Source organism: Electrophorus electricus, chromosome 1, assembly GCF_041902795.1.
Source record: "Electrophorus electricus isolate QZ-2024a chromosome 1, ASM4190279v1, whole genome shotgun sequence".
Taxonomy (NCBI): domain Eukaryota; kingdom Metazoa; phylum Chordata; class Actinopteri; order Gymnotiformes; family Gymnotidae; genus Electrophorus; species Electrophorus electricus.
In genome coordinates, this window is record NC_137497.1 from 9,401,221 (window position 1) to 9,428,307 (window position 27,087).

The window sequence follows — 27,087 nt, forward strand, 5'->3', positions numbered from 1 at the left end:
AGTTATGTCTCTCTCTCTCCATCTCACACACAGATAATAGTTCTCTCTCTTTCTCTCTCTCTCACACACATAATAGTTCTGCCTCTCTCTCTCTCTCTCTCTCTCTCTCTCTCTCTCTCTCTCTCTCTCTCCCACACACAGATAATAGTTCTGTCTCTCTACATGTCTCACACAGATAATAGTTCTGTCTCTCTCTCTCTCTCTCGGTCTCACACACAGATAATATTTCTATCTCTATCTCTCTCTCTCTCTCTCACACACAGATAATAGTTCTGTCTCTCTCTCTCTTTCTCTCTCTCTCACACACAGATAATAGTTCTGTTTCTCTCTCTCTCTCACACACAGATAATAGTTCTGTCTCTCTCTCTCTCTCTGTCTCACACACAGATAATAGTTCTCTCTCTCTCTCTCACACACAGGTAATAGTTCTGTCTCTCTGTCTTACAAACAGATAATAGTTCTCTCTCTCTATTTCTCTCACACAGATAATAGTTCTGTCTCTCTTTCTCTCTCACACAGATTATAGTTCTGTCTCTCTCTCAGACAGATAATAGTTCTGTCTCTCTCTCTCTCTCTGACAGATAATAGTTCTGTCGCTCTCTCTCTCACACATAATAGTTCTGTCGCTCTCTCTCACTGTCTCACACACAGGTAATAGTTCTGTCTCTCTCTCTCTTTCTCTCTCTCTCACACAGATAATAGTTCTGTCTCTCTCTCTCTCCATCTCACAAACAGATAATAGTTCTGTTTCTCTCTTTCTCTCTCACACACAGATAATAGTTCTGTCGCTTTCTCTCTCTGTCTCACACACAAATAATAGTTCTGTCTCTCTCTCTCTCTCTCTTTCTCACACACAGGTAATAGTTCTGTGTCTCTCTCTCACACACAGATAATAGTTCTCTCTCTCTCTCTCTCTGTCTCTCGGTCTCACACACAGATAATAGTTCTGTCCCTATCTCTCGCTGTCTCACACAGATAATAGTTCTCTCTCTCTCTCTCTCTCTCTCTCACAGATAATTGTTCTGTCTCTATCTCTCGCTGTCTCACACAGATAATAGTTCTCTCTCTCTCTCACAGATAATAGTTCTCTCTCTCTGTCTTACAAACAGATAATAGTTCTCTCTCCCTCTTTCTCACACAGATAATAGTTCTGTCTCTATTTCTCTCTCACACAGATAATAGTTCTGTCTCTCTCTCTCTGACAGATAATAGTTCTGTCGCTCTCTCTCACACATAATAGTTCTGTCTCTATCTCTCATTTTCTCTCTCTCACACAGATAATAGTTATGTCTCTCTCTCTCCATCTCACAAACAGATAATAGTTCTGTTTCTCTCTCTCTCTCACACACACAGATAATAGTTCTGTCTCTCTTTCTCTCTCTCTCACACACATAATAGTTCTGTCTCTCTCTCTCTCTCTCTCTCTCTCTCTCTCTCTCTCTCTCTCTCTCTCTCCCACACACAGATAATAGTTCTGTCTCTCTACATGTCTCACACAGATAATAGTTCTGTCTCTCTCTCTCTCTCTCTCTCTCTCTCTTGGTCTCACACACAGATAATATTTCTATCTCTATCTCTCTCTCTCTCTCTCAAACACAGATAATAGTTCTGTCTCTCTCTCTCTTTCTCTCTCTCTCTTTCTCTCTCTCTCACACACAGATAATAGTTCTGTCTCTCTCTCTCTCCATCTCACAAACAGATAATAGTTCTGTTTCTCTCTCTCTCACTCTCACACACAGATAATAGTTCTGTCTCTCTTTCTCTCTCTCACACACATAATAGTTCTGCCTCTCTCTCTCTCTCTCTCTCTCTCTCTCCCACACACAGATAATAGTTCTCTCTCCCTCTCACACACAGGTAATAGTTCTGTCTCTCTGTCTTAAAAACAGATAATAGTTCTCTCTCTCTATTTCTCTCAAACAGATAATAGTTCTGTCTCTCTTTCTCTCTCACACAGATAATAGTTCTGTCTCTCTCTCAGACAGATAATAGTTCTGTCTCTCTCTCTCTCTCTCACACATAATAGTTCTGTCGCTCTCTCTCACTGTCTCACAGACAGATAATAGTTCTGTCTCTCTTTCTCTCTCACACAGATAATAGTTCTGTCTCTCTCTCAGACAGATAATAGTTCTGTCTCTCTCTCTCACATAATAGTTCTGTCGCTCTCTCTCACTGTCTCACAGACAGATAATAGTTCTGTCTCTCTCTCTCTCTCTCTCTGTCTCACACAGATAATAGTTCTGTCTCTCTCTCTCTCACACACAGGTAATAGTTTTCTCTCTCTCTCTCTCGGTTTCACACACAGATTATAGTTCTGTCTCTATCTCTCTCTGTCTCACACAGATAATAGTTCTCTCTCTCTTACAGATAATAGTTCTCTCTGTCTTACAAACAGATAATAGTTCTCTCTCTCTCTCTTTCTCACACAGATAATACTTCTGTCTCTCTTTCTCTCTCACACAGATAATAGTTCTGCCTCTCTCTCTCTCTGACAGATAATAGTTCTGTCGCTCTCTCTCACTGTCTCACACACAGATAATAGTTCTGTCTCTCTCTCTCTCTCTCTCCCTCTCTCACACACAGGTAATAGTTCTGTCTCTCTCTCTCTTTCTCTCTCTCTCACACACAGATAATAGTTCTGTCTCTCTCTCTCTCCATCTCACAAACAGATAATAGTTCTGTTTCTCTCTCTCTCTCTCACACACAGATAATAGTTCTGTCTCTCTCTCAGACAGATAATAGTTCTGTCGCTCTCTCTCACACATAATAGTTCTGTCTCTATCTCTCATTCTCTCTCTCTCACACAGATAATAGTTATGTCTCTCTCTCTCCATCTCACAAACAGATAATAGTTCTGTTTCTCTCTCTCTCTCTCACACACAGATAATAGTTCTCTCTCTTTCTCTCTCTCTCACACACATAATAGTTCTGCCTCTCTCTCTCTCTCTCTCTCTCTCTCTCTCTCTCTCTCTCTCCCACACACAGATAATAGTTCTGTCTCTCTACATGTCTCACACAGATAATAGTTCTGTCTCTCTCTCTCTCACACACAGGTAATAGTTCTGTGTCTCTCTCTCTCTCTCTGTCTCACACAGATAATAGTTCTGTCTCTCTCTCGGTCTCACACACAGATAATAGTTCTGTCCCTATCTCTCGCTGTCTCACACAGATAATAGTTCTCTCTCTCTCTCTCTCTCTCTCTCTCACAGATAATTGTTCTGTCTCTATCTCTCGCTGTCTCACACAGATAATAGTTCTCTCTCTCTCTCACAGATAATAGTTCTCTCTCTCTGTCTTACAAACAGATAATAGTTCTCTCTCCCTCTTTCTCACACAGATAATAGTTCTGTCTCTATTTCTCTCTCACACAGATAATAGTTCTGTCTCTCTCTCTCTGACAGATAATAGTTCTGTCGCTCTCTCTCACACATAATAGTTCTGTCTCTATCTCTCATTTTCTCTCTCTCACACAGATAATAGTTATGTCTCTCTCTCTCCATCTCACAAACAGATAATAGTTCTGTTTCTCTCTCTCTCTCACACACACAGATAATAGTTCTGTCTCTCTTTCTCTCTCTCTCACACACATAATAGTTCTGTCTCTCTCTCTCTCTCTCTCTCTCTCTCTCTCTCTCTCTCTCTCTCTCTCTCTCTCCCACACACAGATAATAGTTCTGTCTCTCTACATGTCTCACACAGATAATAGTTCTGTCTCTCTCTCTCTCTCTCTCTCTCTCTCTTGGTCTCACACACAGATAATATTTCTATCTCTATCTCTCTCTCTCTCTCTCAAACACAGATAATAGTTCTGTCTCTCTCTCTCTTTCTCTCTCTCTCTTTCTCTCTCTCTCACACACAGATAATAGTTCTGTCTCTCTCTCTCTCCATCTCACAAACAGATAATAGTTCTGTTTCTCTCTCTCTCACTCTCACACACAGATAATAGTTCTGTCTCTCTTTCTCTCTCTCACACACATAATAGTTCTGCCTCTCTCTCTCTCTCTCTCTCTCTCTCTCTCCCACACACAGATAATAGTTCTCTCTCCCTCTCACACACAGGTAATAGTTCTGTCTCTCTGTCTTAAAAACAGATAATAGTTCTCTCTCTCTATTTCTCTCAAACAGATAATAGTTCTGTCTCTCTTTCTCTCTCACACAGATAATAGTTCTGTCTCTCTCTCAGACAGATAATAGTTCTGTCTCTCTCTCTCTCTCTCACACATAATAGTTCTGTCGCTCTCTCTCACTGTCTCACAGACAGATAATAGTTCTGTCTCTCTTTCTCTCTCACACAGATAATAGTTCTGTCTCTCTCTCAGACAGATAATAGTTCTGTCTCTCTCTCTCTCACATAATAGTTCTGTCGCTCTCTCTCACTGTCTCACAGACAGATAATAGTTCTGTCTCTCTCTCTCTCTCTCTCTGTCTCACACAGATAATAGTTCTGTCTCTCTCTCTCTCACACACAGGTAATAGTTCTCTCTCTCTCTCTCTCGGTCTCACACACAGATTATAGTTCTGTCTCTATCTCTCTCTGTCTCACACAGATAATAGTTCTCTCTCTCTTACAGATAATAGTTCTCTCTGTCTTACAAACAGATAATAGTTCTCTCTCTCTCTCTTTCTCACACAGATAATACTTCTGTCTCTCTTTCTCTCTCACACAGATAATAGTTCTGCCTCTCTCTCTCTCTGACAGATAATAGTTCTGTCGCTCTCTCTCACTGTCTCACACACAGATAATAGTTCTGTCTCTCTCTCTCTCTCTCTCCCTCTCTCACACACAGGTAATAGTTCTGTCTCTCTCTCTCTTTCTCTCTCTCTCACACACAGATAATAGTTCTGTCTCTCTCTCTCTCCATCTCACAAACAGATAATAGTTCTGTTTCTCTCTCTCTCTCTCACACACAGATAATAGTTCTGTCTCTCTCTCAGACAGATAATAGTTCTGTCGCTCTCTCTCACACATAATAGTTCTGTCTCTATCTCTCATTCTCTCTCTCTCACACAGATAATAGTTATGTCTCTCTCTCTCCATCTCACAAACAGATAATAGTTCTGTTTCTCTCTCTCTCTCTCACACACAGATAATAGTTCTCTCTCTTTCTCTCTCTCTCACACACATAATAGTTCTGCCTCTCTCTCTCTCTCTCTCTCTCTCTCTCTCTCTCTCTCCCACACACAGATAATAGTTCTGTCTCTCTACATGTCTCACACAGATAATAGTTCTGTCTCTCTCTCTCTCACACACAGGTAATAGTTCTGTGTCTCTCTCTCTCTCTCTGTCTCACACAGATAATAGTTCTGTCTCTCTCTCTCTCACACACAGGTAATAGTTCTGTGTCTCTCTCTCTCTCACACACAGATAATAGTTCTCTCTCTCTCTCTCTCAGTCTCACACACAGATTATAGTTCTGTCTCTATCTCTCTCTGTCTCACACAGATAATAGTTCTCTCTCTCTCACAGATAATAGTTCTCTCTGTCTTACAAACAGATAATAGTTCTCTCTCTCTCTCTTTCTCACACAGATAATACTTCTGTCTCTCTTTCTCTCTCACACAGATAATAGTTCTGCCTCTCTCTCTCTCTGACAGATAATAGTTCTGTCGCTCTCTCTCACTGTCTCACACACAGATAATAGTTCTGTCTCTCTCTCTCTCTCTCCCTCTCTCACACACAGGTAATAGTTCTGTCTCTCTCTCTCTTTCTCTCTCTCTCACACACAGATAATAGTTCTGTCTCTCTCTCTCTCCATCTCACAAACAGATAATAGTTCTGTTTCTCTCTCTCTCTCTCACACACAGATAATAGTTCTGTCTCTCTCTCAGACAGATAATAGTTCTGTCGCTCTCTCTCACACATAACAGTTCTGTCTCTATCTCTCATTCTCTCTCTCTCACACAGATAATAGTTATGTCTCTCTCTCTCCATCTCACACACAGATAATAGTTCTCTCTCTTTCTCTCTCTCACACACACATAATAGTTCTGCCTCTCTCTCTCTCTCTCTCTCTCTCTCTCTCTCTCTCCCACACACAGATAATAGTTCTGTCTCTCTACATGTCTCACACAGATAATAGTTCTGTCTCTCTCTCTCTCTCTCGGTCTCACACACAGATAATATTTCTATCTCTATCTCTCTCTCTCTCTCTCTCACACACAGATAATAGTTCTGTCTCTCTCTCTCTTTCTCTCTCTCTCACACACAGATAATAGTTCTGTCTCTCTCTCTCTCCATCTCACAAACAGATAATAGTTCTGTTTCTCTCTCTCTCTCTCTCACACACAGATAATAGTTCTGTCTCTCTCTCTCTCTCTGTCTCACACACAGATAATAGTTCTCTCTCTCTCACACACACACAGGTAATAGTTCTGTCTCTCTGTCTTACAAACAGATAATAGTTCTCTCTCTCTATTTCTCTCACACAGATAATAGTTCTGTCTCTCTTTCTCTCTCACACAGATTATAGTTCTGTCTCTCTCTCAGACAGATAATAGTTCTGTCTCTCTCTCTCTCTCTCTGACAGATAATAGTTCTGTCGCTCTCTCTCTCACACATAATAGTTCTGTCGCTCTCTCTCACTGTCTCACACACAGGTAATAGTTCTCTCTCTCTCTCTCTTTCTCTCTCTCTCACACAGATAATAGTTCTGTCTCTCTCTCTCTCCATCTCACAAACAGATAATAGTTCTGTTTCTCTCTTTCTCTCTCACACACAGATAATAGTTCTGTCGCTTTCTCTCTCTGTCTCACACACAGATAATAGTTCTGTCTCTCTCTCTCTCTCTCTTTCTCACACACAGGTAATAGTTCTGTGTCTCTCACACACAGATAATAGTTCTCTCTCTCTCTCTCTCTCTCTCTCTCTCGGTCTCACACACAGATAATAGTTCTGTCTCTATCTCTCGCTGTCTCACACAGATAATAGTTCTCTCTCTCTCTCTCTCTCTCTCTCTCTCTCACAGATAATTGTTCTGTCTCTATCTCTCGCTGTCTCACACAGATAATAGTTCTCTCTCTCTCTCACAGATAATAGTTCTCTCTCTCTGTCTTACAAACAGATAATAGTTCTCTCTCCCTCTTTCTCACACAGATAATAGTTCTGTCTCTATTTCTCTCTCACAAAGATAATAGTTCTGTCTCTCTCTCTCTCTGACAGATAATAGTTCTGTCGCTCTCTCTCACACATAATAGTTCTGTCTCTATCTCTCATTCTCTCTCTCACACACAGATAATAGTTATGTCTCTCTCTCTCCATCTCACAAACAGATAATAGTTCTGTTTCTCTCTCTCTCTCACACACACAGATAATAGTTCTGTCTCTCTTTCTCTCTCTCTCTCACACATAATAGTTCTGTCTCTCTCTCTCTCTCTCTCTCTCTCTCTCTCTCTCTCTCTCTCTCTCCCACACACAGATAATAGTTCTGTCTCTCTACATGTCTCACACAGATAATAGTTCTGTCTCTCTCTCTCTCTCTCTCTCTTGGTCTCACACACAGATAATATTTCTATCTCTATCTCTCTCTCTCTCTCAAACACAGATAATAGTTCTGTCTCTCTCTCTTTCTCTCTCTCTCTTTCTCTCTCTCACACACAGATAATAGTTCTGTCTCTCTCTCTCTCCATCTCACAAACAGATAATAGTTCTGTTTCTCTCTCTCTCACTCTCACACACAGATAATAGTTCTGTCTCTCTTTCTCTCTCTCTCACACACATAATAGTTCTGCCTCTCTCTCTCTCTCTCTCTCTCTCTCTCTCCCACACACAGATAATAGTTCTCGCTCTCTCTCACACACAGGTAATAGTTCTGTCTCTCTGTCTTAAAAACAGATAATAGTTCTCTCTCTCTATTTCTCTCAGACAGATAATAGTTCTGTCTCTCTCTCAGACAGATAATAGTTCTGTCTCTCTCTCTCTCACACAATAGTTCTGTCGCTCTCTCTCACTGTCTCACACACAGATAATAGTTCTCTCTCTCTCTCTATCTCTCGGTCTCACACACAGATAATAGTTCTGTCTCTATCTCTCTCTGTCTCACACAGATAATAGTTCTCTCTCTCTCACAGATAATAGTTCTCTCTGTCTTACAAACAGATAATAGTTCTCTCTCTCTCTCTCTTTCTCACACAGATAATACTTCTGTCTCTCTCTCTCACACAGATAATAGTTCTGTCTCTCTCTCACACAGATAACAGTTCTGTCTCTATTTCTCTCTCAGATAATAGTTCTGTCTCTCTCTCTATTTCTCTCTCTCTCTGACACAGATAATAGTTCTGTCTCTCTCTCTCTGTCTCACACACAGATAATAGTTCTCTCTCTCTCTCTCTGTCTCACACACAGATAATATTTCTGTCTCTCTCTCTCTCTGTCTCTCTCTCTCTCACACACAGAAAGATAATAGTTCTGTCGCTCCTTCTCTCCCTCTCGCACAGATAATAGTTCTGTCTCTCTCTTTCTGTCTCACACACATAATAGTTCTGTCTCTCTCTCTCTCTCTCTCTCTCTCTCTCTCTCTCGTTCAGTGAGCTTTAATGGCATGACCAAATGCAGTAACAGAACTGGCAATATATAACATTATATTACAATAAAATTACTTAACCTTAAATAAGGAAATTAAGAATTCTGTTATTATAAAGAACTTGAAAACAACTGAATTTGGTAAGAAATAATAATTGAAAGATGTGAAAAGAAAGGAAAATAAATAATAAGAATAAAAAAATATAAATAATTAGATTAATGCATAAAGGTGTTTATAAACTGGCCAGTATAGTCTGTGTGTGAGAGAGAGACAAAACTATTATCTGTGTGTGTATGTGAAAGAGAGAGAGAGAGAGAGAGAGAGAAAGAGAGAGAGAGAGAGAGAGACAACTATATCTGTGTGTGAGAGAGAGACAGAAAGATTATCTGTGTGTGTGTGAGAGAGAGAGAGAGAGAGAGAGAGATACAGACAGAAAGAACTATTATCTGTTTGTGTGAGACACAGAGAGAGAGCGAGAGAGAGAGACAGAAATATTATCAGTGTGTGAGAGAGAGACAGAACTATTATCTGTGTGTGAGACAGAGAGAGACAGAACTATTATCTGTGTGAGAGAGAGAGAAAGAGAGAGAGACAGAACTATTATCTGTTTGTGAGAGAGAGACAGAAAGATTATCTGTGTGTGTGAGAGAGAGAGAAAGAAAGACAGAGAGAAAGAGAGTGAGAGAGAGAAAGAGAATGAGAAAATGAGAAAGAGAGAAAGAGAATGAGAGAGAGAGTCATTTATATTTTCTGAAAAATCTATTTTCTCTCTCTCTCAAACACATAGTCATACCCACACACAGACATAGGGTTCTCTGACTCTCTCTCTCACACTGAAAGGTCTGGACTTGTTGCACAGGTGGCATCCTATCAGGGTACCACGCTGGCATGCACTGAGCTCCTTAGAGTGACCAATTCTTTCACAAATGTTATTAGAAGCAGTCTGGATGCCTGGGTGCTTGGCTTTATACACCTGTGGCAATGGAAGAGATTGGAACACCTGCATTCAATGATTTGGATGGTGAGCGAATACTTTTGGCAATATAGTGTGTTACCTGTGTGTGTCAAAAACAGACAAGGAAACGTTTTAATACTCTAAGCTATTAGTGCTCTATATCTCTCTCACTTTGTGTGTGTGTGTGTGTGTGTGTGTGTGTGTGTGTGAGTGTGTGTGTGTGTGTGTGTGTGTGTGTGTGTGTAAAATATTTAAATCATAGATTGAAAGTTAAAAATTATTTAGATCACAGACTGGAATTTCATTTCAAATTTATCAATTAAAGGGATGAAGGTGTTTTTGGGGCTGGAAGTTATGATATACTGCAGTACAGCAGTTACTGCACATCACCACTAGAGGGCAGTATTACGATACATCCCCACTAGAGGGCAGTATTACTGTACATCCCCACTAGAGGGCAGTATTACGATACATCCCCACTAGAGGGCAGTATTACTGTACATCCCCACTAGAGGGCAGTATTACTGTACATCCCCACTAGAGGGCAGTGTTACTGCACATCACCACTAGAGGGCAGTGTTACTGTACATCACCACAAGAGGGTAGTATTACTGTATATCACCGCTAGAGGGCAGTATTAACACTAACCTGAACACTCACTGTCAAGATTCATCATACAGATTTCTACAGTTGTTAACAAACATTTGTCAATTCTGGATTCGCTTTTTTCAGAACCCATCACACAGTTTGAACTGCAGTGATTTATATGGACTGAAGTGTGCATCAGTTTTCATTATGTTATACATTTATATGTATTCCGATATTTTTGAAATTTTAAATTCTGAATATACCTTTACACGTATTGCGATGGCTTACATCACTACTACAATTCACTATAAACACGCTCACAATAACAGCAAACACTGCACTAGAATTCACTATAACACGCTCACAATAACAGCACAGTGTACCACAAATTCATTATAACAAACTCACAATAACAGCACACTGTACGACAGTATGACACTGTATGTATTTGAGGAATAAGATCGTGTGTGTCATGTATGACACTATATTTGAGAAATAAGATCATGCGTGTCATGTATAACACTATGTATTTGAGGAATAAGATCGTGTGTGTCATGTATAACACTATGTATTTGAGGAATAAGATCGTGTGTGTCTCATGTATGACACTGTATGTATTTGAGGAATAAGAACAAGTGTGTCATGTATGACACTATATGTATTTGAGGAATAAGAACACGTGTGTCATGTATGACACTGTATTTATTCGAGTAATACTGAAGTATAAATTGGCCTGTTTTGTAGAAGTGGGTCAGAGGAGATTGGACTGGCTGTTCCTCTCACATACATGCAAATTATTAAAGTGACTGAACCTCATATCTGTGTCTGCTGTTATGGGTGATTATTTGACACCAAAATTCATGATTTTTCACTTGGATTTGTGCTTCTCAAATTTGGAGTGTGTGCTCACACCAAACAGTGTGTTTAAGGGGATTTCTACATACCTGAGTGTGTTCAGTCTGCAGTGGGGATCCTCCAGTCTAGCAGAGAGCAGCTTCACTCCTGACTCTCCTAGGTGGTTGTACGTCAGATCTAGTTCTTTCAGGTGGGATGGATTTGACCTCAGAGCTGAAGCCAGAGAAGAACAGCCTTCCTCTGTGACCAAACAGTCAGACAGTCTGCAGAAAGGAGGGAAACAGGTAGAGAGACAAAGAGTGAGATGCATTTCCAGACCAGCCTGCATGGGGCAGCTAGAGAGGCTGTTAACTGTAGTGGAGGTTCCTCCACTATCATCTCCAAGATGGCGTCCTCCATGGCAGATGGCTTTGTTCATGCTTCTCCAGATTGCTGCTGTCTGTGTTTATTTTAGCTCTTATTTTTATTCCTGCCCTTCAGAACTCTAGTGCACTATTAACCTACATCAGAAGAACCCAAAACTGGACTAACACTGTGATTTCAGTGGTCTTATTAGACTGTTACATGTCAGACTGTATGAGATGATGCCAGTAAAATCTTGGCAGAAATCTACATCTGGCTGTGATAACAGGAGTAAAAACACTGTCACATATCTGGACCTGTGAATCAGAGAAAGCTGTTTAGTAACATTTTTAATATAGAGACAGGACCAGTGACAATGCAGAGATAAAGTCTAAGAATCCTAAGCGATGCATACTTATATATGTGTGGGGGTTTTGTTTATGCTATTAAAACAAGTGTAAACAACAGTCCTGTAATCTTGGAGTCTTTTTTTAGGAAGAAGCTGATTCATGCTCTGTTAGTGGAGAAATTGAATTCTAGCACAAAGATGTGGCCAAATGATTATTCCCAGTGAATTTCACTAGAAAGCTCATCTTGTTTTTTAGATACAAGAATATTTATTGAATATAACAAATCTCACCTGAGTATCTCCAGTTTACAGTGTGAACTGTTCAGTCCAGCAGAGAGCTGCTCCACTCCTGAATTGTTCAGGATGTTGTTACTAAGGTCCAGTTCCCTCAGGAGGGAGTTTGGAAGTTGCAAAGCTGATGCCAGAGTTTCACAAGTGTTTTCCTCAAGATTACAGATAGCTAGACTGCAAGTAGATACAACAGACATTACAATATACCATACAGTAGATACAACAGATATCACAATATACCCTACTGTAGATACAACAGACAATACAATATACTCTACAGTAGATACAATAGATATCACAATATACCCTACAGTAGATACAACAGATATCACAATATACCCTACAGTAGATACAACAGATATCACAATATACTCTACAGTAGATACAACAGATATCACAACATACTCTATAGTATATAGTATAGTGGAATTGTTTTGGCATTATGGGACATTTCTGAGAAATAGATATCCAAAATCAGCATATTGTAAATGAGTACATGAATTCCCCTAATGGTAGTATGACTTTAATATGGGATATTAAACTTCCGTGTGCTGTCCTGACAGCAGAGTCCCTTGCAGTGTTCAAACACAGACTGAAGACCCATCTGTTTGTGGAGTATTTAAATGACCACTGATCCTGCTCCTATGTTGACTAACTGAAACTCTAGTACTTATTGTATGGTGTTGTTTATTACACTGATGTTGACTGCTCCTGTGTTGACTAACTCTAGTACTTATTGTTTATTGCACTGATTGTCTGTTATAGAGCTTATATGTATTTTGAACTTCTAGGCATTAGCACTGATCCCTGTATTTCAACAGCATTCTAGTTCATTGGTATCTTGGACTCTAACGTACTTTACTGGCTAGGATCTGTTCTATGAGGAAATGAAAAAGCACTTTAAGTCGCTCTGGATAAGAGCATCTGCCAAATGCTGTAAATGTAAATATAAATATACTCTTATGTGGTCATGGAACTGTCTTGACTTTATGGGACATTTCTGACAAATAGATATCCAAAATCAGCTTAAATGAAATGAGTACATGAATTCACCTAAAGGTATTATGATTTTAATAAGGGTTTATGAAAAATGGTACAGTGAAATCTGTCCAAACTTACTCTGCTGATACTCTGCAAATTCAGTCAATACAAAATTAGTGCATTATTTCGCCTAAAGGTAGTTTGATTTAATATGGATTTATGAAGATATTGTACAGTGAAATGTGTCCAAACTTACTTTGCTAATAGTCAAGGGCTTCTACTCACATGTGGTAGTGGAACTGTTTTTGCATTTTGTTAAAATTCAGAAAAATATGTAAAACTTCAATATAGATTTATTAATGATCTGGTGATGGCCAAGGGCCATCATTCAATTGGCAGTGGAATATTTCAGCCCTGGAGTTCCCCTGCCCTGCACATTTGCCACATTTCACTAGTGATAACCCCTGTTTCAGCTGGCAGTCAAGATCTATAATAACCTTCTGAGAAACATTATGTAGAAAAAGCATTTTCCACAATGCTTATTAAGCTGTGTAAATATATTACCAATTGTGTTAATCTAATTATGCAATTAAACTAGTTCAATCAAGTAAACTGTATTTTGTACTTTTAAATGTAGTAAACGTGCATGTCCATCAAAGCTCTTAAAAATACGCAAGTCTGTTTCTTTGCTTAGGAAGCGTTAGATTGCGGTGAGCAGCGAAATACCGTAAAATCGCGCATATAGGCGCATAATTTAAAGCGCGGATGACTTGACCGTGAATCGCTAAAGTGCGGATAGCTTGACCGTGGTTGTAACCTAGTGACCAACTGTAACCTAATAACCACCTGTAACCTAGCTACAAGGTTTAAATGTGTTTAAACTGATGTAGGGGACCTGACTGATTAATACACAGCTGTACTTCATAAACACCAGATGTTATAAATCACATCCCCGTCAAATCTCCCGTCACACCCTCACCCTCCTCCCTCCTGCTCTCAACTACGTGAAGCAACCGCATTTCTCCTAAAGACTGTAACTTGATTGTTGCAACGGCAAGACGTCCAAACTTGTTTATTGACGGTTTGGTCAAATTGTTGAGACCGTTAGCTGGTTATTTTCATGATCCACTACAGTTCTCTTCACCTCAGTAAGTTAAAACAGCTCCTCTGATGCTATTGGCCACTGTAATGACGTCATTAAATATTCTGCTGGTACGGCCTGTCCTGCCACATATGTGATTGGATAAAATTACTGTCACTCAAATTGAGAACCTTGTCACTCATATTCCTGTTACTGCTGGATACAAGTGCTTCTTGGATATTCATGTTATTACTACCTTCATATTTTTTTTTCAAATGGTACAATTTTAAGAATTTATGGAGTGTTTTTTTGTACCTTTTGGCATTTTTGATATGTCAACATAGACTTCGTAAAAACACAAGGGCAACAGTCACAAGGTTATTACTGTATTTCTAGACCAAACTGTTTTCTGCTGTTTCGTGTGCTCCTAGTTTTAGTTGAGAAAAAATATTAAGAATATTATCTTCACTACATATAATGGTGTTATACTGTTTCTGACCATTCTGGTGCCCTACACACACCCAAACACACCCTGCTGCTACCACACTACAGTTACAGTGAAACTACAAACGCTCCATAACTGCAGCCTGATAAGATTTAATAAACAGACTGAACTCAGGCATGCTAATACAACACAGATTTGTACCTTCCGTTTCCAGAGTTGGCTCTGTCCTAGAACAACTCCCCCAGGTCATTGTGCCAGTGTTAGGTAGTGTAGGCTATTGTGTGGCTGTGTGTATCAACACAAAATATCTTGGGTGTAGAAGATTACTGTACATTCACTGAATGGATTTGAACTTGTTACATCTACTACTGTGTTTTCTTTTCTCTCTTCTGGTTTATGTTTAATGAAGACAAGTTTAGGGTGGAGCAAGTGTTGGGTTTGGTTTTTATTGTGGCTTATACTCCCCATAGAGACAGATGGCATGTTTATAGATCTCTATCACTTTTTTGTAATAGTGGTTTGTGCTCAATATAAAGTGTCTGTTGTGGTCTCTCCCCCTACACTGGCACATAACAGAGATGTATAAAGGTTGGCATCTCTCTCTAATCATCTGCAGCTGAAATAGCCAGCAGCTGAAGATGGCTGCTTCCAACACTCCTTTACCATTTATCAAACACCATAAGATAATACTGATGATGTTCTTCATAATTTGTGAACCCTAAAGACGGCCCTGTTACTATAATGTGTGGGATGTAGCCTGGACACATATTAATGTGTAACATATTAAAACTAGCATGACCATTGTATTAGAGTGTTACTATGAACAATGCATTAAATAAAATATTTTTACACATTTTTCCTTTTTTTTAACAGAACAGAATTTGACTCTTTCACTATTTGTTTTTTTTAAAATATAATTTCCCTGCAAAACACCTTCACTATTGTTTGACCTTCTGAGCCATCAAGACATCTTTTGGTTTTACGTACTCTCTGTGGTCAGTGTTTGTTCTCCTGTATGGAGGAAGCAGAAAGACAAGGAGCACAGCAAGAGGTCCAGTGAGGAACACATTCTCAGTGAGGGTCCAGTGAGGAACACATTCTATCAGTGAGGGTCCAGTGAGGAGCACATTCTATCACTGGTGGTCTAGTGAGGAACACATTCTATCAGTGAGGGTCCAGTGAGCAACACATTCTTTCAGTGGGGGACAACAGTTGTATTAAATCCCACTGGTTGAACTGCATTTACTGTTTTTTATGATTGTCAGCCACAATAACCACTAGCTGGTATTACCTTCTAAAAGACATCATACTATCACAGTAAGTGCCATTAAAGTGCCATTTAAGTCCCACTGGTTTAACTACATTTACTCTTGTTTAATGATGTACAGCTCCAGTGACCTGTCCTGTTTGCCACTGTTACCTTAAAAATGACATCACCGTATAGCAATGCCACAGGCCTTTGTCTTCACTCTGGTAATGGTGGGAAATGTCTGGGCCTGTACTGTAAGGTGGAATAAAGGTAAATCCTCTGATCTGATGTTGAGTCTCCTAATCTAGAGTCCAGTAACTTACATTCTCAGTTAGTGTAACTCTAAACTATAATGACATTTGTGTATGTGTAGTAATATTTTTCCTGTTTTTTGCTCCCTAGAGAAAGAAAATACTATATGGACCTTTCCTTCTTGTTTTAATGCATATATGAAGAATCCTTTTGTGGTCTTAGCTGAGTCTACCAAATCACTCTTTAATGTACAGACTCACATATGTGGAGGAGCAAATTTACCGTTTATTTACATTTTAATATTTTTTGTTTGACTACTTGGTTGTGCTTGGGAAGTTAAAGCTGACTCCGAATCAGCAGGAAGTAGGTGCGGTTGCCTTAGGAAGTCAAAAGTATTTTAAACGTATTGGTCACAGCAACAGATTCATTTTAGTGGTAAGTTTGTTCACTGTTTATGGAGTATGCCTGGACAAAATAAATGGATCAACATATCCAACGTTTCCAAAAGGCATGTGATTCTTTTACTCCTGCTTGTAACTACGAGTCCAAATACAGCCATAGCCAATCTACCTCATTGTAGTGACTTACTTGTTTTTACTTATCTTCATAGGAAACTCAGCACAACATTAAATCAAAAATACTGACTAAAAAAGCTGCTGTTTGGACTGTGGACATTGGGATCTGCTTCACTCACAGTTTTCTTTCACTTTGTCAAAGGGAAATGAAGCTGACATGGTTTTAAGGATTTTCTGGAAACTGGAGAAAGAACAGCTTCATCTTGGTGGGGGATATTGGAGGATCTATGAGACTGAATGTGTGGACAGTATCTTGTCTTCTGACTGCAAAAGCAAAAATCTACTTTAAAAGCATCATGGCAGGAGGAAATGTGTTTAGCTCACTGGGTATGGGAGTATGGTAGTGCTACCCTAAAACTCAGACAATGGCCCTTTAAGGTAAAATTGGGTTCATACTTTAAAAAAGGGTTCAATCGAATCCAGCACTCATTGGTTGTTAAGTTTTAAATTAATGTGGACTTACATGACTAATTCTACGTAAAGTGTAAGTGAGGTGCTGTTTGAAATGGATGTCGTTATTGATGCCGAGATGCTCTATCTGAAAATAATAGGTTTAATATGAACACTGAGCCGGACAAGAAACACTCGGTTAAACTTACAGAAAAGGTGTCATTTCAAAAATTAGAATCCCTACAAAATCCAAGGAAATCTAAACAACCTAATCCTGAGCTATTGTTGCTTTTATTGAATACCAAGTTAAAATATTGTCTGACCCTATCTTTGCTGACATTTTGAACACTGAAGCAGGGCTGTGAATAAAGGAAATTCATAACTCAAAGCTAAACTGAAAGGTGACATTCCGTATCACCACAAAAAACAGAAAAACAAAAGTTCAACAAAGCTTGTCCAGGAGCAAAGGTCATCTGCATGTGTTGTTCCCAAGATCATGTGCTGGAGCTTGTGTACAGTTGGACAGAAAAATGCAGAGGGAAAAGATATCCTTTTTAAAACAGAAAGTTATCTGTTTTGGTTCCTTATGTATTGGGCCTTTAAGCGAGGACTGTGACAGGTAACTGACTTGTAAAAGGTGCAATCAAAAACATCCCAGCACTCTTCACATAAACTTAAAAGGCAAAACAGATCAAGCTGTCAGTACAACTAATGAATGTTCCAAGGATTCAGTAATGAACACAGCACTAGTTTCTGCACAAGCATATGATCTGGGCTGGGACCAATCACAGGATTTTATCCAGTCTCCCAGTAGAAGTAAAATCTAAGAAGGGGAACAGTCATACAGGTTTATGTATTCTTGGATCTGGGTAGTATGTCTACCTTTTGTTCTGAAAGCCTATTAGAATGTCCTACAAGGAGAATTCTTTTGTGTATAACAGATCTGTCCTTTAAGAGATGGTGGCATTAGAAGGGACAGGTTAAGGTAAAGTGGGATTTATTCCTTACAAAGCCGAATGACAAAGTTAAACTTAAGTGGAAGAAAGACAAAGACTAATAATGAGTCCAAAGATATGAGTCTACAGCTTTGTGGTGAATGGTTTACAGATTTCTATTCTACAAAGTAATCAGTTTTATGAACATCCTGAGATTTAATCTCAGAAGACACTGCCTGTGAGCAAATACAACATGATCCAAACATTTTTTTTAAATTAAAAATAATGTCTGGAGATTTTTAAAGAAGACACACTAGCCTTTATTAAACTGCACTACAGTGCCTTCATAGGTTAACATTTCCTTTCAAGAATGAATTCACAGAAAGCTCACCTGAGTATCTCCAGTTTACAGTGTGAACTCTTCAGTCCAGCAGAGAGCTGCTCCACTCCTGAGTCCTGCAGGTTGTTGTTATTAAGGTCCAGCTGTTTCAGGGAGGAGTTTTCTGTTTGTAGTGCTGATGTGAGGTATTCACAAGACTTCGCAGTGAGATTGCATCTAGCTAGTCTGTAAAGGAGTAAATACAGTACAGAGTGCAGTTCAGTCTGAGGATGTGGAATCATACAGAAATATTTTGATGAAGCAGACGAGGAAAATATTGATACATTTAATATTGTTATTTCTGTGGATATTATGATAGAAAGTTATACATGTAAGTTTGTTAAGTCACAGCATGACTGATCTATGATGGATCTGTAAAATCTTATATAAACATCATCTTGTGATCAACTCCACCATCTGTCATCTTCTTAGGATACAATATTTCTGCAGTACTGTGATAAATTTGCTCATGCAGCATAAATTAAATTCTTTATCACCACAGTAATGAGAAATGTATCCAGTTTCATTATAATATAATATTTGTAAACATTATTATATTCTACAGCAGAGGACATAGTGGCCTTTGTAAAATTGCCCTACAGTGCCTTCACAGGTTAACATTTCCATTCATGAATTAATTCAGCAGAAAGCTCACTTGAGAATCTCCAGTTTACAGTGTGAACATTTCATTCCAGCAGAGAGCTGCTCCACTCCTGAGTCCTGCAGGTTGTTGTTATTAAGGTCCAGCTGTTTCAGGGAGGAGTTTTCTGTTTGTAGTGCTGATGTGAGGTATTCACAAGACTTTGCAGTGAGATTGCATTTAGCTAGTCTGTAAAGGAGTAAATACAGTACAGAGTGCAGTTCAGTCTGAGGATGTGGAATCATACAGAAATATTTTGATGAAGCAGATGAGGAAAATATTGATACATTTAATATTGTTATTTCTGTGGATATTATGATAGAAAGTTATACATGTAAGTTTGTGAAGTAATAGCATGACTGATCTATGATGGATCTGTAAAATCTTATATAAACATCATCTTGTGATCAACTCCACCATCTGTCATCTTCTTAGGATACAATATTTCTGCACTACTGTGATAAATTTGCTCATGCAGCATAAATTAAATTCTTTATCACCACAGTAATGAGAAATGTATCCAGTTTCATTATAATATAATAATATCTGTAAACATTATTATATTCTACAGTAGAGGACATAGTGGCCTTTGTAAAATTGCCCTACAGTACCTTCACAGGTTAACATTTTCATTCAAGAATTAATTCACAAAAAGCTCACCTGAGTATCTCCAGTTTACAGTGTGAACTTTTCAGTCCAACAGAGAGCTGCTCCACTCCTGAATCTTTCAGATGAATGTTATTAAGATCCAACTCTTTCAGGGAAGAGTTTTCTGTTTGTAGAGCTGATTTGAGATAATTGCAAGAGTTCACAGTGACATTACAGCCAGCTAATCTGCAAAGAAGAGCGTGTGTTTAATATGAGACACATTCATCCATGTCTTTCTCTTTAATTAGAGTTTGTACTATTGTACATATCTTTAATTTTCCATTGTTACTATATAATCATTTTATATTCCAATTTCCCTAGAAAAAAATCTTATTTTGTATTTTTTAAGGAGAAACACTTGCCTTTGTTAAATTGCCCTACATCTCCACTGTCTTAACATTTCAGTTCAAGAATGAGTTCATGAATAAAGAGTTTGTATTATTTAACAGCTCTGCTCTTTCATTTAAGAATGAATTTACAAATATCTCACCTGAGTATCTCTAGTTTACAGTGTGGAATCTTCAGTCCAGCAGAGAGCTGCTCCACTCCTGAGTCCTGCAGGTTGCTGTAACTAAAGTCCAGCTCTTTCAGGGAGGATTTTTCTGTGTGTAGAGTTGATGCAAGATATTTACAAAACTCCTCAGTGAGATTACAGGCGGTTAATCTGCAAAGTAGGAATACATACAATACTGTTCAGTTAAAGCAGCCATTTACATTTATGGCATTTGGCAGGCACTTTTATCCAGAGTGACATACAAAAAGTGCATTGTAACTGATTCATAGTATGTGTGCTACAGTACGACAGACCAGCATTCTGTCCCTGGCTGCATTTGAAATCAGGAATCACATGTAAATAATTGTACACTGTGAATGAAATGCAACTGCATGCTTTTATTTTGAAGGCAACAGCTAATTTTAACAACTGACAAACTGCATGCATGTATGAACCTTCACTGCAAATAAAATGTAGCTTTATGTGTAAATCTAGTTTTATGTATTAACACATCATGCAAATCCAAGACAGTTGTTTGCAAGAGGTGTTAGTTAGCTGGTTAACTCTCGAAGATATCAACACATTAAAAAAAGAAAGGGTGATATGGATTGAGGAGTTTTTAACAAAACATGGTCTTCTAAGTTTTTTTTACTCAAATAAATGGCAAAGCCACATGCTTCGTTTGTGGAGGAGAGATCTCACTATGTTTTAGGATTATAATTATTATAACTTATATGCACCTCAGACATTCAAGCCCAGCAGAGTACAAACCAGAGAACAGTGATACAGAAAAAAAAGACAAGATTGATGTACTGTCACACACACACACACACACACACACACACACACACACACACACACACACACACACACACACACACACACACACACACACATCCCTTTCATAAGTAAGAATCAAGATTCACCTGTGAGCAATTAATCAGTTCTAGAGACATTTACCAAAAAAGTCTAATAGAATGTAATATTTACCTGACACCTTTATCCAAAGCAACTTACAATTATGACCTTGCACAGGGGCCTAACAGTGGACACTTTGCAGTAGTGGGACTTGAACTAGTTACAAGTCAAGTACCTTAACCACTGACCTACCACTACCTAGTTGTGTGTTGATTGTAAAGTGTCCTTGGTTTCTGAGAAAAGTTCTATATAAGTGTGTTCATTCATTCATGACATAAGCAATCGATAAGGTAAGAAACAACAAACACTTGTACATCATTTGTATAAGGTGCCAAAACAGTTGCTGTTTGTACAAAACAATGAGAAATTCATTATAATGTACACATGTGGCTACGTGATGTGGAGGTAGTAGTTTTGAGAATTTCTGTTCTGATATGACTGGTAATTTAAACAGTACAGTTAAAAGTAATGTATAATACTGTCCTTGTTAGTAAATCACAGTCTAACACAGCATCAACTATCAGTAGTTGATCAAAATCATGCACTGCTTTATGTATCCATATATAATTCCTACTGGGCAGGTTGTGTATATATGTAGTTTTGAGAATTGCACAGTTTTTTTTGTATCCATATGTAGCTGGCTGGAAAAATGTGTGTACACTTTGTATAGATTTAATGTGGTGTGTGTGTGCATGCATGCTCTACATATTGGACAAACTCCTGAAGCTTCTAGAGTGTCCCAGAATCTTCCTGTCCAGTGTGGTAGAGGTTAACCATACGTCATTTATGGTACACAGGTATATGCACTATTAGTGTTTAGACAAGCAAGCTGAAGACTTTTCTTTGTAATTTACACCAGGTATTGTTCTTCTACTAAATCAACTTCAGATTCTTTCTCTTTTATGTCTGTGGTGCAGTATCCCTCATTTCTGAAACGTTCGTAATCCTGCTGAAATCAGTAGGTGTAATTCACCCACATATTTCTCCCACTCAATACATCAGCTGTTAATACATTAGCTGGTTGAATCACAAATTTTATTCATCTTTGGTCCTTTTATCCATCAATATTAATTATTACCTTTACAAAATGTTCTTGTGTAAAAGTGGATCACTCACTGAGCTTTTGTGCAGTTGGTGACAGCTGGGATGAGTCTCCTATAACCCTCCTCTGATGTGTTGTATTTATTCAGGTTCCACTCCTTCCTCACATTCTGTGACTGGAGACGCAGGTAGGCTACAGCTGAACACTGTGCAGGAGAAAGCTGCTTCTTTGAGGATTTCACTGGAATTACAGAAACAATAGCAGGGTTTTAGACATTATTATCCAGTCACTGGAGCTGTAGGAACAAATGTTTCTTTTTGAATGGACCTATGAAGTGAAAAATAGGAGAGGTCATATAGATGGTGTGTAATTCTTTCATATTTTGTATTGTAACATAGCTGGTACATTTCTAGCAGTTATTAATGTACAGTGGATTCAGAAAGAACTCAGACCTTATTCAGTTTATTGTGTTGTGGGATTTGACTTTGAATTGATGTAATTGCCATTTATACCCATCAATCTACACTTGATAACCCAAAATGATGAAGTGACAACATGCTTTTTTAGTTTCAAAAAATGGTTGAAAATTTAAAAATGCGATTCTTTTTTTCAACAACAATATTCAGACTTTTTCATATCACACTCCAGGCTGTCTGGCCTAACTGGGCATCTGTGCAAGAAGGGCCTTGTTCAGAGTGTCACGTGACCCGTTTCCATGGATCGCTACAACTCCCAGCATTCTGATGAGGATTCAGAGGAGCACCCAGCCAATCACCAATAATCCACACAATGTTCGACCTGGACTGTGTTCTCTCTTTATTTCTGATGCTCCCTGGCTCCTGTTGTTCCGATTCTGACCCTTGCCTGTGTATTGACTACTGTGCTGGAATATCCTTTTCTTATTAAAACCAAACCTCATTTTATCCATGAGCGTCTGACTTTCTCTGAATCATCACACAAGGTGGTAAGAAAGAACTCAATCATCACTCTAAAAGAGCTCCAAAAGTCCTGTGCAAAGATGGGAGAAATTTTAGGCCAGACAACATCTGCAGCACTCCAGAAATTAGGGCTTTATGAGAGAGTGGAAGGATGGAAGCCACTGTTGTGTTAAAGACATATGAACAGTCCTCTTGGTGTTTGTGTCGGGATTAGCTCAGGAAGCAGAGTAGCACACAGCTAAACCTAAACAAGTTTGATTGCAGAAAGGGAGATGCAAGAAGTGTAAGTGAAATCAAAATCTAGGGTCCAATCCAAAAAAGCAATAAGTACAATGTAACCTAAATTCAAGAGGTATTCAGCACACAACGGAGTAAGACTAAACAGGAAAGGGTCAGAAACACTATGACAAACAGAGCAAGACTTAGAATGACCTAATGCACAGAGTATAAGTAGACAGTTAACTAGACTTGGGTGGATCTAATAAACCTGAGATTCGGACCGAACAGGGGGCTTATGGGGAATGTAGTTTGTTTGGCATTGTTTGGAGGCTACAGGCTTGACATAAAGGACTCTGGCAACATGTGAAAATGGATTTTTTGGTCCAATGAGATGAAATATTTTGGCAGAGCATCAAGCACTGTGAATGGTGAAAAACAAACACCTCACATGACCTGGCTAGTACCATCAGCAAGATGAAACATGGCAGCATCATGTTATGGTGGTGCATCTCAGCAGCAGGAACAGGGAGGCTGGTAACAATTGATAGACAGATGAATGTGGCCAAATACATGAACATCCTTGAAGAAAACCTCCTCCAGAGTGCATCCAAACTCAGACTGGGGAGACAATTCACCTTTCTACACAACAATGACCATGACCCAAAACTACAGACAAATCTGGACACTGGAGTGACTTCAGGGCAAGTTGCTGAATGGTCCATCCAAAACCCAGATTTAAACCAAATGAAACATTTGTGGAGACCTGAAGATGGCACTTCACACTTGCCATCCAGCCTGATGGAGCTTGAGAGGGTCTGGCATGAATAATGAGATAACATGCACAAATCCACTTGTACACACTTTATAGAGACGTAGAAAAGACTTACAGCTGTAATTGCTGCCAAAGGGGCTTCTAATATTGAATAATGGATATGATTGGGTATGATTTTTATGAATAAGAGATCTTAAATTTTGATTTATCATTGTGGCTGAATAGGTTTAGATTAATTGATACAAATTAATAGAGGTTTTTATTTTTCAATAATTTTTGAAACTCTTTAAAACATGTTTTCACTTAATCATTATGGCTGAATAAGTTTAGATTAATGAATAAAAATGGCAATTACACCCATTTGTAATGATTCTGCTGGACTGAGTGCCGCAGGGCGTGGAGCAGGACACACAGACTCCCTCGATAAAGTGATACATTTATTAACATAACACGAATAACGGTGGCACTCACACACAACATTAATGACAGACATCATGTACACATTTAACTAAACACAGACTACAATAACCAACACAATACACACACTAACAGAGGTTTAAATAGACAAAGAAACACAAGACATTAAACCCCTGTGCAGGGGCGTGCAATTATGGAGGGCGTGGTTACAAACGGGGTGAAACCCCCTGCACGCGGCAGGCTGCACCATGTGACTTGTGGGGGGGGGGCATCCTGTGACACCCTTCAAACTCAAAACTACAACACAGCAAAGTGTGCAACAAGTGAAGAGGTCTTTCTGAATCAACTGTAAATATATTTATAAATAAGTAACCTACACACAAACAATAGGAAAGGGATAATGATGTGAATATATGAATAGGTTTTCTTTAAAATTTTACCTTCCAAGATGTAAACTGTGCATGCAAAAAATAAAATAAGAAATACTGAGATGCAGATGATCACAATCTTCCAAGTATGAAAACCATTTCCTGAAATACAATCCATATAACATTTTACAACAGCCCATACACCACAAAACTGATTCCAAATAGCCCACCTACGATATGTTACAGACATAATGCTAAAAAAAAAAATACATACAATAACTATTTTGAAAAACATTTTGTTTTAAATATAAATATATTTTAAATATATTGTTTTAAATATAGAAGTCTTTGTTAGTAATGATCGTAGAGTATGTTTGTGCAATGATTGCAGAGATGGGCGAACACAGAGGAAACTTAAGAAGAGGAAACACAAGTGAATATACTTAGTAACAGGTTACCAGGGCGAGAAACAAGACAGAGAGAAAGCAGAGCAAGGACAGAACCAGGAACGGATGAGGAGCAGACGAATCACCAGGCCTGACTGAGCAAAACCACAGCACTTATAGATACAAGTACAGAAATAAATGAGGAACAAGTGAAGTAGATCAGAGGTGGAGACAGGGAACCATGGAAACAAACAGGAACATGAGGCAGGTAGTCAAGGGAACTGCGATGCTACCGGGGGGAGTTTGAACCTATAATGGCTCCTACATTTAACTATAAAATGAATGTTTTCTCACATAATGAATGCTAATAACAGAAATCATTTAGAAATAATTTTGGATTTTACTTGAAATAGTCTGAAATAGTCTGTAGCTGTATGTAGTAGTGGTCATAGGTTAAGAACCAATGCATTTGTTGCAAATAAACAATTCATGAGTAATATTAGCAAACTGAAATTGTGAAAGCTCTTACCTCTTACTTCAACATAAACTGTGATGTCATCATACCAGGACATGGATCCAGCTGCACAGTTGTAAACTCCTTCATCAGAAGGTTGGACTGCTGACAGTTTCACTGAAATGTTGCCTTTGTGTAGCTCTTCTTTAAACAGCTCTGTCCTCCCTCTGTAAGACTCTATCTGCTCATCATTTCTGTCTTCATATTCTACATAGAGATGCACTAGTGTTTGTCTCATATACAGTCTGTTCCACTCCACTCTCATGTCTTCAGCACTGACTCTGGGATGGATAGAACAAGGCAGAACCAGGTCTTCACCAGCTACAGCAACAACAGGAGCAGCTGGACCAACTAGTTTAAAATCCACTAAAAGAAAGCCAAACAAATAAGTGAAAACACATCAGTGAAAACACATCAGTGAATATGATATATTCAGATTAAAAGGCTTTTATCCAGGTATACCCATTATTCATTATTCTCCCAGTTTAGTCATAACCAGTGTGTAGCGGGTCTGTCCCACAATGCACCACAGCAGAGCTCCACCCCATGTTTACATGCAAGATTTTCATTCCAATTATAGTCTGACTCAGCTGTCTACATACACTCACTACTCAACTATCCAATGAAAATCTCTACAACTAATCAGATCTGAAATCACACACATGGCTTGATCACCCCTTAGTGTGAACGATACCATGACAACAAGCAGCATATGAGTCCAGTCAGTGAGATGAGCAACACATGAGTCCAGGCAGTGAGATGAGCACCAATGTTACCCAAGTTTTCATCTGGCACACTTTTCTTTCTAATTCCTTTAAAATGAAGGCAGACTCAGGAAAGTGTACTTCACAGTCTAGTTATTAAAACAATGCAAGATATTAACATCATGTGCTGCAACATATCATATTTTAGTTTTTTTTAATAGTTTATTAGCTCCTGGAAACCCACTCATTTATTTGCTCATATACTTGTCTGAACATTTCCTTTTTGTGATCTGTACAGCCATCCATGTTGATAACTACTTTTAAATCTTTTAAAACCGTTTGTTGTAAACTTTCATTATAATGCAAATGCATATGCGCAGAATGTAGTCAAAGTTTCTAATTAGGAATGTAATCAGATACAGGAGTTTACATGGCTACTATTCTTCTATTTAACAGAATATTTACAGGATTGTCCACCTCATTCATCTGGATAAAAATTGTATTCGGATTGGCCTAAATTGGAGTAGTCTGTTCTGATTGATCTATTAGTGAGATTATTAACAGATTATCAGACTGCATAGAAACAGAGCCAGTGTAACTGTGCACCTAACCAACTGATATTACCAGCTATGCAATAAATAACTGAATGGCTGGTGTCACATATAGTTCAGTGGCCTCCTAGAGGATCACCAACTACATACAGCAACAAGCAGTGCTGCTCTAACTCAGTTCTGAGCTCAGACTGAAGGACAACACTAAAATGAGACTTACTTCTCTGTGTCTTTATACTTATTTTATTGAAACATTAGCAGATGTGATGTCAGCATGGAGGAAGCAAGACT

At 38.7% G+C, this 27,087-nt stretch overlaps 1 protein-coding gene across 2 annotated transcripts in view; it reads right to left on the bottom strand.

Moving 5' to 3' along the window:
* The window catches only part of LOC113569406 (NACHT, LRR and PYD domains-containing protein 3-like), a 429,360-nt gene that overhangs the window by 396,848 nt on the left and 5,425 nt on the right, over window positions 1-27,087 (bottom strand). For both annotated transcript variants that reach the window (XM_081711252.1, XM_081711249.1), the window contains exons 4-6: window positions 25,557-25,907; window positions 24,714-24,803; window positions 22,002-22,167 (exon numbers count right to left, since the gene is read on the bottom strand). In XM_081711252.1, coding sequence (XP_081567378.1) covers window positions 22,002-22,167; window positions 24,714-24,803; window positions 25,557-25,907 — 607 coding nt within the window. The remainder of the gene's footprint in view (window positions 1-22,001; window positions 22,168-24,713; window positions 24,804-25,556; window positions 25,908-27,087) is intronic.